This window comes from Dipodomys ordii, unplaced genomic scaffold, assembly GCF_000151885.1.
Source record: "Dipodomys ordii isolate 6190 unplaced genomic scaffold, Dord_2.0 Scaffold77, whole genome shotgun sequence".
Taxonomy (NCBI): Eukaryota; Metazoa; Chordata; class Mammalia; order Rodentia; family Heteromyidae; genus Dipodomys; species Dipodomys ordii.
Window position 1 is genome coordinate 1,007,240 of NW_012267293.1, and position 13,119 is coordinate 1,020,358.

The window sequence follows — 13,119 nt, forward strand, 5'->3', positions numbered from 1 at the left end:
AGGCCGGAGGGCCACACAGCAGGGCAGCTGCCAGAGGCCGGAGGGCCACACAGCAGGGCAGCTGCCAGAGGCCGGAGGGCCACACAGCAGGGCAGAGGGCCTGCATGTGTCCCCCCAGAATTTCAGTGGTTGAAGAACAGAAGCCTGCCCTGTCCACCGCGGCCTTCCGACTCCACCGCTCCAGATCTCTGGGAAAGGAAGCCTGTGGCCCCAGCAGACTCGTGGCTCAGGAAAGGTCTCTAACCACCCAGGTGAAAGGATGTGCCAGATTTACCACTGCCTGTTGTGGGCAAGTCTGCCAAAATGGTCCGACCATGGCCCTGGCCCCACTCGGGAAGCAGCTTGGGGAACAACCGCCCGCTGGCCAAGGCTCCCTGCCATCTTCAGTGGAAGAATTATAAATATTTAGGTCGGGACACAAAAATAGTTTATGCCAGGCACCAGCGGCTCACTCCTTGTGAAACTGGAGCTTGTGAGGCCTGACCTCTGGCCTGGGCGCCGTCCCTCAGCTCTTCAGCCTGAGCTCTGGGCCTGGGCGCCGTCCCTCAGCTCTTCAGCTCAGGGCTAGCGCTTTGCCACTTGAGCCACAGCGCCACATCCAGTTTTCTGGTGGTTTATTGGAGATCAGCGTCTCAGAGACTCTCCTGCCCAGGCTGGTTTTGAACTGCGATCCTCAGATCTCAGCCTCCTGAGTAGCTGGGATTACAGGCATGAGCCACCAACTCATTACTCCATCTAATTCTGGCTGTCATCTCAGGAGTCTGAGATCTGAAGACTGTGGCTTGAAGCCTGCCTGAGTTGGAAAGTCTGTGAACTCTTATCATCAACTAACCACCAAAAAGTGGAGTTGTGGCTCAAGTGGTAGAGCGCTTGCCTTGAGCTGAAGAGCTGAGGGACGGCACCCAGGCAGAGCACAAAAATCAAAGAGCAGTGGGGCAAAGGCCTCGCAGCCAGGGGAGGAAGGTGGCGGGGTACAGAGCACAAAAATCAAAGAGCAGTGGGGCAAAGGCCTCGCAGCCAGGGGAGGAGGGCAGGGCGCAGGCACAGCAGCCGTCACGTGAGCTCCACGCCCCAGCCTCGCTCCGCACTTGACGGCCCTCCACAAGCCCCGCCCTGCTCCCGGCACACAGCGAGTGATGTGGTGGCCACAGCCTTGCTCGGCGGTCTTGGCTGCGGCCTACCCCTTCGGTGGGACCCTGCTCTTCAATCTGCACCAGCTTTTCCAGGAAGAGGAGCTGATTCCCAAAGTGAAGCACTGCCCCGTGCGATGCCAATGTTCCCGGCGGTCTATTCACAAAGGTGGAAGACTTCACCAAGAATCCCAGGGGCGGGGGAGCAGCTGCTACCCCAGGCTGCCATCCACACACAGCACAGCGGGACCAGAACACGGTGTGGGCCACAGGGCATGCTCACTCAGCCGGCAGTGACTCTTCCACTGAAGGCCACGGGACACGGCCACGGAGCTGCGTGGAGGCACCGTGTAACCATGGCAACCGGTCTTGAAACACCTGAACTTACCCATCCAAGAGGGATGTGAGAAGGGGCTGCACGTCCCCAAACACGGCTGCCTGGGACTCTGCCGGCCCGTAGACTCTGAGGAAAAGCAAAGGTGGCTTTGATGGAGGAGGAAGAGAGCTGGGCAGGGTCCCCAGTCGGACCAAGATTCTCCTGCTCTCCCCCAGCAGGCTGACTCCCGCGATCCTACCCACGCACCCCCACACTGGGACACGGGCAGATGCGGGAAGTGAGCCACACAGTCCGCAGGCAGCCTGAGAGCCTTGGCGTGAGGCCACCCCCACACCCTGTGCTCCATGGAGGTTCTAGGCTGGTGTGGGCTCCGTGGTTCTCTCGCTGACCACGCCGAGCCCAAGGCCCGTCTCTGCAGGCGGCGGGGCCGTGGCCTGTCACGAGGCAGAGCCGGGGCCCTCCGGGGACCTGAGCATGCACAGCTCTACCGCACATTTAGCTCTCCTATGCCAGTGCCTCCTGGGACTCTGCCACTCAGGACACCATGCAACCAGATGCCGGCAGAGCTGCGCGGCACCGCTGTCTTCATGATAAAGCCTCTATCAGCAAACTGGATATAAGCGTGCGGTTCGGCTGGGCCCCGGGGGCTCATGCCTGTAATCCCAGCTGCTTGGGAGAACAAGCCTGGGAGGATTTGGGGCTCACAGCCAGACCTGCCAGCAAAGTTGAGAGCACCCCGTTCAATCCACAGCTGGTCACAGCGGCATGCACCTGTCAGCCTAGCTATGACAGAAATACTGAAATCGGCCAATTGCTTCTGGCAGGAAACAAGACCCCATCTCAAGAACTGACAGCCAAAACCAGGGCTGGAGGGATAGGTCAACTGTAAGAGCAGCGGGCCACCAAACCTCCACACTGCCAGAAATGCGGGCTCACCCTGAAGATTAGCACAGAAGTTATCTGTACTTGGAATGAGCAGACTCGCTGGATAAACTGCACACGTGTAACCCCCAGGCGCGGCATCTGTGTTGAACGCGGAACTCGATTCTAGATTCTACGCTTACCTTTCAAAAGTGTATGTCCTCCTGGAGGCAGGCTGGCCGGGCCGGCAACATGTCACCGAGACGGTTTCCTAACAGAAAGGACAAAGCAGACAACTGCACCCCCGCGCTTCATTCGTCCTGGAACAAGGCCGGTGAGGCACATCTGGGCCTGCGCCAGTGGCCCCTCCTGGGTCTCAGCAGTGTCACCGGAACACAAGAACCTCTGCTGACAGATTGGGCCGGCTGCTCGTGGGCAGAGCTGAGCCTAGAGACAGAGGCTGTGGCCTGAAACTCCCGGCCCTGCAGAGGTGTTTGTGGACCCCGGAGACAGGGCGGGGAAAGGCAGCCTGCTGGGCCGTCCGGGCTGGGGCCCAGGACAGTTCAGATGAGGGGTCAGACTCCAGCCAGGCCACGAGTCCCGTGCAGAGCCATTATTGCTTTGTTCACCTCTGATCCATGCCAGCCTTGTCCCTCACCGGGCAATTCAGAGTCATGCTGCAAAAGCAGCTCAGCAGAAAGGTGTCGCTCCGTCCACTCCAGGAAGGAAAACACCAACACAGACTGGTTCTAGCTCTAAAACAGATGGCGAAGTCACAACAAAACGGGAGCATGGCGAAAGGAGGTGCACCGTGGGGGCAGGGAGGGGCGTCTGGCGCCACCCTGGCCCTCGGGGACACGGGACGTCCAGAGCCACCCCGGCCCTGGGGGACACGGGACATCCAGAGGCAACCGCCGTCCTGGGGGACCAAACCGACATCACCACCTGGGTAAGCCACGGCGCCCGGGTACCCAGAGCCAACATCACCCATGGTGAACTCGGGGTGCTCAGACAGGGGCGCCGCCATGGGAAGCTGGTGGTTAGCGGGCCTGGCTGGGGCAAAGCCTCGGCTTTGCCTGCTTCATACACGGACCCAGTCTCTGCTGCTGGCTGTCCCCACCTGAGACCCTCTTGGTCACCAGTGACCTACGTCACCAGGAGCAGGCAGAGGGTGGAGAGGGAGGCAGGGGGCAGGGGGCAGGGGCAGGGGGCAGGAGGCAGGAGGCAGGGGCAGGGGGCAGGGGGCAGGGGCAGGGGGCAGACAGAAAGCCATTGCCGAGGCTCTGGGTGCATTTCCAGGCCAAGGAGCCTTCCTCACTACAATGGTAGTCTCGGGAGGAGGTGGGGCCCTGTCTGTCCGCAGCCACATGGACAGCGAGGAGGAGGAGGAGGAGGAGGAGGAGGAGGAGGAGGAGAGGGAGCGGCAGCTCTGTCCTGCCTTGGGGCGGCCTGAGGGACAATATGCAGATTCCAGCACGCGGACTGGGGCGTCTTCCGAGGGTCACCGGCACACCCTGTCCCCAGCGCTGGAGCAGCAGGCCGGAAGGACAGTGCCATCATGGGCGGGCGAGGGCCGGAGGGCAGGGCAGCCCTCCCCGTCCCCTCCTGCGCACTGTCCCCAGGGCCCCCAGGGACTGCGTGCTCCCCAGCGTGGCCAGAGGTCACCCCAGGGCTGTGCTGTCTGCAGACGCCTCAGCCTTAGCCATAAAGAAAACAAGCAAAAATGCCAACGTTTGCAGTGTCTGACCCCAAGGCCAAGGAGCACGAAAAGCCACAAAAACAAGCGGAGCCCAGCGGTCTCCACGAGTGCTTAGCAATTCATCCACGTGGAAGCAGTGTCTAGACATCCAAAATGATTCTAGCGGCAATGTTAACTTTTCCAAACACAGTGAGTTGTTCTAGTCTGCCTGTCCCCACCCCCACAGGAAGACCTCAGCACATACAAATTAAGGCCCCAAAGGCGCGGCTAAGCTGGGCTCCACCGCCCAAGCCCATGGTCCTGGCTACTGGGGGTCGGAGATCGGGAATGAGTCCAACTTGGGAATAACGTTTGCAAGACTCCATCTCCACCAGCATCTTAGCACAGCAGAGCATTCCTGTCCTCTTGGGCAACACAAGGAGGGAAGGCGGGGGCAAAGGGAGAGAGTCGTTGGGATGGAGGACGGGAGGGGGCGTCACCTGAGGGATGGCGGGCTCACGAGTGCGAGGTGCGCCGGGGTGCGTCTGAACTCAGTCCCCAGTACCACGGACGCACACACACACACACCACACACACACACACACACACACCACTCATACACACACCACTCACATACACACCATTCACACTCACACACACATATATACATCACACACACCACTCACATACACACACCCACCACTCATACACACACCACTCACATACACACACATATACACCACTCACACACACACCATTCACACTCACACACACATATATACATCACACACACCACTCACATACACACACACCATTCACACACACACACACCACTCACACACACATATACACCACTCACACACACCACACATATACACACACACCATCCACACTCACACACATACACACCTCTCACACTCACATATACACCACTCATACACAACTCACACACACACCACTCACACATACATACACACCCTTCAAATACACATACCACTCACATACACATTCACAAACACACACACCACACACACACACACCCCTCACATACACATACCACACACACACCCCTCACATTCCACTCACACACACACTTGCTTAGACCCACACACTCATGCACACACACACACACACATACTGTAGGGAGGGAGAGAACTTATACACACACATATCTGTAACTATTAGTAGCACCGCGTGATTATGTATGTTCAGTGCACAAGATAAACCAGTGGCAGCCGTGGATGTGAGCGCCGGGTGGGCAGGGCTATGTCACAGCCGTGGAGAGGGGGCGGGGCTATGTCACAGCCGTGGAGGGGGGGTGGGCGGGGCTATGTCACAGCCGTGGAGAGGGGGTGGGCAGGGCTATGTCACAGCCGTGGAGAGAGGCGGCTGGCGGTTGGGGCTATGTCACAGCCGTGGAGGGGGGGCTGGTGGTTGGGGCAGGCACATCGGAAGGGTTGTTGGCGATGCCCAGGCTTCCACATGAAGTGGCAGGTTTGCAGAGGTGTGGCACATCATTAAGACGCGTATGCAAGCATGGATTTCCAACTCCCCTGAATCTCCACACTGCCCCCTCCCCCACCCCGCTGTCACCATCAGTTCCGAGTTTCCTGGCGAGCTCCTCCCCCTCACAGGATTCATCTGCCCTGGAATACGTGTCCTGCACCACGGGCATCGCAGGCTTCATCTTCTCCTCCCGCCTTTACAACGCGACCTTGCACCACCCGCACGATGCCGACGGAAGGTTTTTGCTGGGACACCAGGCTGTCTGCCGGCCATCCCCAGAGCAGCCTCCGTGCTGCCCGGGGGGTGGGGGTGGGGGGGGAGGCCCCCTGGAGTGGCCGCCTTTGCCCTCCTGGGCTGGGATGTCCCTGGGAAGGGTCGTGTTCACCTCCATCCCCACAGCTCCCCCAGGGCATGGAGAAGCTGCCTCCCGCACCCCACCACTGGCCTGGCCGCTGCCCCGCTGCCCCGGCTGAGAGGCCTGAGGCCCTTTCAGACTCAAGGTTGCAGGTTTGCCCGGACCTGGGCGGCCTCCCGGTCTGCACTCACAGGCTGGGCCTCAGATGCTTTGGGCGGAACTCTGACCCACTCTCTGTGGCCGGAGCTCCTCACAGCTGCGGGCCACCTGGGGTCCCACAGCCCAGGGCACAGGGGCACTGTGTGTCGCTGCCAGGGCCTGGAAGGGTGGGAAGCTGCCACAGGGCCACCTGTCTCTGAGCTCCGCGGGGTACGGGGGCGGCCCCAGGGCCGCAGGGGTCCCTGCGGGCCCGGGAGCTACTCACCTCATCCAGTGCGCGGGCCGCCTCTTCTCCAGGGTTGGAGCTGCAGGGGTAAGCACAGCAGAACTTACTGGGGGCCGAACCCCCAACTCCGGAGCACTGAGCACCATTATTTCCATCACCGTCCAAAACAGAGCACTGTGCAGGGCCACCGGCCTGCGTCCCAGGACCACGCTGAGCGCTACTGTGACAATGCCAGCCAGGACCTACGAGGCAGCGCCACGGAGGCCGGGCCGGGGGCTGAGCCCAGTGGATGGCAGGGGCCAAACCACGGAGCAGACGGGGGCGCTCACGCCCATGGACCGCTGAGGAGGCCAGGAGGGCGATGGGGAGGGAACAAGCGGACACTGGAATGAACAAGTTTGTGCTGCCCACAACCACCCCCTCAGCCTCCTAGGCGAGCATCACCGGTTCAATCTGTTCGCTTTTTACCTCCCTGCCCCGAAGGTGCCTGTGAAGGACCGGAAAATGCCCCCTTTCTCCAAAAGTATGGGGTTACGGGGTGGTCCTGCCCCAGGCAGAACAGCGTCTCCCATGGCAGATGCCCGGACGGGCTTGGTACTGAGCAGAGAGGTAGTCTGGCACCAGAGACCACACGCTTCCACACCACGGTCCCTAAACCAGCCTGCCTCCCGGCCTCAAGCCCACACCTCTTCCCGGAAGGTTCCCTGTCAGACTCCTTATCAAAGGGCAGCAAGGGGCGGATCCGGCAGTGCACTCTGATATTTCCTTTCAGCTCCTGCAATGGACCAGAGAGAGCTTTTAACTGTCAGCCTTGTAACCACAGGTGGGCTCCTGGGGTGCCGCCCCCTAACTCCTGAGTGCTCACAAAAGTAGTGGGAGCCGCCTGAGGTCAGAGGGCAGTGCTGTGTGGGTGCCACACGCAGGTCCGGCTTTGTGCCTCCGAGTCAGGCTCAGCCCACGGCTCCGACTGCAGGAATACGTGGGGACCCTTTCTCGCCAGCCCCTTCCAGTCATACCATCTACAGCCGTGAAAGCCATGGCTTGGTGTCTCAGTGTCACTCAGAACCCAGGGGAGAGTCAAGGCAGACCCCCGGGGCATCACGGTGCCCTGCAGGAGCCCCTGGCGCCTGGCCCAGGTGGGGCCAGCCCCACACCTGGTCCAGAGGGATCAGCGGAAGGTGTGCTCCGCAGAGCCCTCGCCCTGCTCTGTCCAGAGGGATCAGCGGAAGGTGTGCTCCGCAGAGCCCTCGCCCTGCTCTTGTTTAGAGATTCTGTCCGCATGTTTCATGCAACTTCTCTCAATGCCTGGTGGGAACTAGACGCTGCTTCCCACCCTTCCCTGTTCAGTCCCTGGAAGGGAAATCGAATGCTTTTATTTTCAACTGTCCCTTGTGCTCCAGGAGGGTCCCTCCTTCCACCATCCGCTCTACAGCCATGCCTTTGGCTGGGACACCTGCGTTCAACTCTGTACGAGGTGCAGCTGCAGCTGCTTTTGGAAAACCAGGCAGGTGGCGTCTGCAGGCTGACTGCTGGCTGCTCAAAGGGTCCTTTGGTCCCTGGGCTGTGCGGGGAGGCTGAGGGCAGCGAGCATGCTGCCTTTGCCGTGTGGAAGGGGTCGGGAGCAGAGCAGACTGCTCGGCTGCAGACCCAGGCTTGGTTTACAGCTTTCCAGAATCTTCCACAGTCATGTTTCCCCATGTTGGACTTGCCTCCCACTTAGGAAAGTTTCTTCTGCCCTTTCAGTTTGTGGAAAGCTTTGAGCTGATGATCATCATTTATTGCTGAAAACCTCATGCTGTCTCTAGAACAATCCAGAGAAGCAAGGCAGTGGAGAAGATTAGAAAAATGCACCAAAGTGCTTAACCAAGTACCTGCTGCACAGTAAGTACTTGGCCATCCTCTTGTGTCACTAAGCTGAAGCACAGAAGGAGATGAGAAAAGAGCAGATTGTTCTGGGACACACGCACAGAGCTCAGTACCGGCTCGCACCTCGAGAGCCCAGGACCGGCCCCGGGGTTCAGAGGGGCTGGGGCAGCCGTCTTGGGAACAGGTGCATCAGGGTGCTGGCTCCTGTGCTTGACATAGAGGCCTGAGTCTGAGCTGTAGCCGTGTGGGATGGGAAAGCGCATAGGCCCGAGGAAGGGGAGGGGGAGATGTGGGCGCAGGGGCCTCCTTGGTGGGCACGGAGGGGAGCTGCCAACAGGCCGCAGGGAGAGGCACGCTGACGTCTCAGAGAGCGTCTGGGAAGTCGGCCTGCCTTGCCCGCCTCTGCCCGCCCTGTCAGGTTGCCTGTGTGGGCTCGGAGGTGCTGACTGGGGCATCACGTGGCCTGCCCGGCTCCAGTGCAGCCGGAGCCTTGTGCTGTGTACCACCAACACCGCGACTCTCTCCGCTCCGAGGCTGCCGTGGCCAGGCGGCCTCTCCCTGCCGTGCCTCCCCAGCTAGGCTGGGACCCGCCCCTCCTTGCACTGGCTGCCATGCCTGGATGGCTTCAGGTCAAATCTCACTCCTGGACCTGTCTGGCGCCCCTTTCTGAGCTGCCAGAGAGAGGGTGTGCGTGCACACCGCATGTGCGCTCACCACCAGGCGGTTATGCAGGGATCTCCTTCTCTGCTGTTCCTGGAGGAGGCGGGCGCCCAGGTCTCGCAGGGACTGCTCCAGATGGGTGGCCTTGAGGCGGCAAGCTGCAAGAATAGCGCCCGAGGTCACACCACGCAGGGTGAGGACCACAGGTCTAAGGTCACACCACGCAGGGTGAGGACCACAGGTCTAAGGTCACACCACGTGGTGAGGACGGGCATCCAAGGTCACACCACGTGGTGAGGACGGGCATCCAAGGTCACCCCCCATGAGGATGGCGCGTCCAAGGTCACACTGTATGGTGAGGACGGTGCATCCAAGGTCACCCCTCCCTGCCCCCTCCTGTGAGGACGGCATGTCCAAGGTCACCCTGCACAGTGAGGACCCGTGAGTGGAACTACTTCTCCACACACAGGGCAGCTGAGTGCCGCAGGGGCTCCACACAAGCTGGGCACAGTGACTTTCCTCTCTGTGGGCTGTGCCCACAGCGATAATGACGCTCCGGGCACCACTCAGCAGCCCGAGCTCCGTTGAGAGCCCCTGGGGCACCCGGCGGGGAGGAGGGTGAATGGACAGGCAGTATGGATGAGAGTTCCATGTGCACGCAGGAAAACAATGCTGACATGTTGAAACGGTTTCAGGCAGTCGGGAGAGCAGCTGGCTGCCGGCAACTCGTGCCCAGTCCTAGCCAGTCAGGAGGCTGAAACCCGGGTCTAGAGGTGATCTGGACAGAGAAGTCCAAGAGACTCTGTCTCCAAAATGATCAGAAAAATCTGGGCTTGAGTGTAGATCAAGTGGCAGAGCGCCAGCTGAGCCACAAAGCTGAGCAAGGCTGAGAAACAGAGTTCAAACCTAGTACCAGGAAAAAGAAAAAGGAGGAGCAGACAGAAGGGGTGGCGTGACTGGGGCACATGGCGCCCGCGTGTGGAAAGGTCACCGTGACTCCTTCTTGGACAGCTAGCACAAGCCAATAATTTTTTTCTTTTTTCTTTTTTTTTGGTCGGTCCTGGGGCTTGAACGCTGGGCCTGGGCGCTGTCCCTCAGCTCTTTAGCTCAAGGCGAGCGCTCTTCCACTTGAGCCACAGCACCACTTCAAGTTTTCTGGTGGTTTATCAGAGATAAGAGTTTCACAGACTTTCCTGCCTGGGCTGGCTTTGAACTGTGATCCTCAGATCTCAGCCTCCTGAGTAGCCAGGATGACAGGCGTGAGCCCCTGGTGCCCGGCTTTATGCTGATAATTTTTAAAGCAAGGAAACATCTTTTCTAGGTAAGCAAGGGAGAGGAACCCACGGTGAATTGGGCTGGGAGAGGTGCAGAATGTGCACAGAGTCACTGCGCCAACACCACTGACACCACATTTATTCCCTCCCTTGGCGAGGCGCGGGCCCAAAAGAAAGAACTGGAGCCCCGCACAGGGCCCCAAGCCTCACCCTGCAGGGCCTCGCTGCTGACGTGCACGTTCCGCACGGCGGCCGCCAGGTCGGAGAAGCCAGCCTGCAACTGGTCCCGGCAGTTGCTCAGGAGCCTCTGGGAGGAGGCACGGCATGCGTGGACATCTTGTTTAAGAGTCTGTGGAACGAGAACTTGCACAGTGGACACGTCCGGGGGAGCACAGTCCGCATCACAGTGGGGCTATACAGTAGGAAGCTGGCTCACAGAGAGCAGGCACACCTGTGTGAGCTAAACCTGTGTGAGCTCGTCCCACACGAGCCTGAAGCAGGGGCTTTGTATATTCTAGCAATTCTCTGTGTGTGTGTGTGTGCACTTTGTGCATACTTGGTGTATACGTAGCGATTTCCGCAGGCCTTCAGCCCTGGCGTGGACTTCCTCCTGACGCTGGCGCAGCCCTAGCCCCTGTGTGTGTGTGTCTGTGCGTCAGACAGGAGCAGAGCTCTGATGGCCTGTCCAGACCGCCTCCTGGCAACTCCATTATGCTGAGTTCCCGCCAGTGTGAGGCACAGTATGTACGTTTTTGAGGAACTCTGGGAACAATACAGCCGAGAGGCTGCTCGCCGTGTCTCTTCCTCCCTGGAATTACTCCAGCTGTCTGTAGAATGGAAGGCCCGTGTGCCGTGGTTCAGCAGTTATAAAACGCTTAAAGCCTAACAGTGAAGCTAAGGTTAAATAGATGCTGTCTGTTTACATTTTCCTATTAAAAAACTGTTTAAACAGTTCTTAAAATATTTTTTCTGTAAAATCTTGTTTAAATAAAACTTCTTTAAATATTTTTTCCTGTAAAAACAGATTCCTTCATGTTTGGGAAATATTTTAATAAAATATCAAAAGTACAGAGAAATGTTTGTTATATAGACTATGGATAAGTTATACAGCTTCTTAAAAGAAAGATCTATTTCACTCAAATGGCAGAGTTTGAAACAAGTTCTGTGTATGTTGACCATAAATGGACAAATAAATAGTTTAAAGTCTCTCACTCTGACCAACAAAGAAAGCAGGCTAAATCATTTTCCAGATGGTGTTTGGGGTGTAGTAATGATTTTAGTCTTCCTTATTTTTATTGTGGTCACATTGTTTACAACAAAAGGTAAAACAATGTTCTTAATCAAAGGCATAAAAATATCCCACCAGACCTCATCTTGGGAACCTGCCAGACACACTAAAGAGAATAACAATTGTACAGCTGTTCTTTCTGGAAACCACTGAGTTTAAAGGGACTGTTCATCGTGTCACTTAATCTCAGATATATAAACTCATTTTCTACCATTCAATAATAAAGCAACAACAGCTCTGGCTCCTAAAGTTAAGCTGTTACACAACTACACCAAACCTTATGTCTCATGGCCACGCATGGTTTTGCTCCCATTTTTGCTCAAGATTCCCTATGTGTGAGTCAGATTTTTTCTCTCTTTTTCTCTCTTCCTTTTCTTTCTTTCCTTCCTTTCTCTTTTTCTTCATTCTTTCTTCCTTTCTGACAGTACTGGGATTTGAACTCAGAACCTCACACTTTTTCCACTTGTTTGCGAGGCTAGTGATGTACCACTCGAGCCACACTTCCAATACTTCTTTTGGCTGATTAATTAGAGAAGGAGTCTTGCGGACTCCTCTCTGGATTGCCCCTCGAACCTCATATCTTACAGAGCTCATCCTCCTAAGAGGTGTGAGGATTACAGGCGTGAGGCGTCGGCACACACAGGCAGCCTGAGATTTTTTTCCAGGACGTGTTGGAAAGCAGACCCCACAGAGAGATCTACTAACAGCCAATGGTAAACCAGGCCTGATTTTATACCCTCCTCAGACCTGTTCCTCTCTCCTCCCTGACCCAGCCTTGCCGCTCCTTCCTGGAGGAAGGAGGCCGTTCAGGGAGGCGCAGGGCTTCACCAGGCTGCACTGACTGCCTGGGTGAGGATTCTGGGTGAGGAGCCCGTTGCTCCTACCTGGGTCAGGTGTCTCAGCTGGGTGAGCATCCGCCGGTGTCTGCTGAGCTCAGCTTCCCGGTGGCTGCTCCTGCTGATCCTTTCTTGGTACTATCATATAGAAGACAATACAACATGAGTTCAGCTTTTGTGGAGGAATGACCCTGTGTGGAGCTCAGGCCAAGGGGGTTCAGGGGGCAGGGGATTCCAGGAGGGGGCGGGGAGCGTGAATGCCTGAAGGTATGACTGGTGGACAGGAGAGGCAGAGGGGGGGAGCCAGCACCAGACCCCCCCCCACCAGAGAAGATCCCATGGGGCAGAAAGACCCCCCAGAGTAAGGTGGGTGAAGCTGCTGGCCATGTGTGTGCGTGCAAGTGTGTGCGTGTGTGTGTGCGTGCGTAAGCATGGGTGCGTGCACACATGCTATGTGGCACTGTTCAGAAGCATGAAGCGGTTCAACAGAAAGGGACTGGGGGTGGCTCAAATGATAGAGTTCTTGTCTAACAAGCAGGAGGTCCTGAATTCAATCACTTCAGTACTACCTTAAAAAAATGAAAGTGGGAGGGCGAGGGAGGGAGAGGGAAGGGAGGGAGGGGGGGAAGGAGGACTGTTCGGAGCCCCTGGAGGCCCTGGGAGCCCCTGGAGGGTCACAGGCGGGCTTGTTGACACACTGGAGAGGCAGGAAGGGAAGCGCTGCTGCAACTCATCTGAAGGACAAACGGAGGCAAATCAAAGTCCCTAAGCCACAAGGCTCAGCCCCTACCCTCCCTGAAGCCTCCAGCACGGGTGTGCAAGGAGTGTGGAAATCAGAGGAAGAGGAAGAAGTGCAAAGGGAGAACTTGGGCTGGACAGGCGGGAGACGCACTCGGGGGCTTGAAGGGGAGGCAGAGGGGGAGGAGCTCACTGTGTCCCTGGG

The 13,119-nt window shown here is 57.8% G+C and overlaps 1 protein-coding gene across 1 annotated transcript in view; it reads right to left on the reverse strand.

The window, feature by feature from the left end:
- Positions 1-8,381, reverse strand: part of Kif25 (kinesin family member 25) — a 14,560-nt gene extending 6,179 nt beyond the window's left edge. The window contains exons 1-8 of the mRNA XM_013024512.1: positions 8,232-8,381; positions 6,939-7,027; positions 6,721-6,849; positions 6,292-6,331; positions 6,099-6,185; positions 2,532-2,599; positions 1,519-1,593; positions 1,089-1,287 (exon numbers count right to left, since the gene is read on the reverse strand). Coding sequence (XP_012879966.1) covers positions 1,089-1,287; positions 1,519-1,593; positions 2,532-2,599; positions 6,099-6,185; positions 6,292-6,331; positions 6,721-6,849; positions 6,939-7,027; positions 8,232-8,381 — 837 coding nt within the window. The remainder of the gene's footprint in view (positions 1-1,088; positions 1,288-1,518; positions 1,594-2,531; positions 2,600-6,098; positions 6,186-6,291; positions 6,332-6,720; positions 6,850-6,938; positions 7,028-8,231) is intronic.
- Between the last annotated feature and the right edge of the window lie 4,738 nt (positions 8,382-13,119).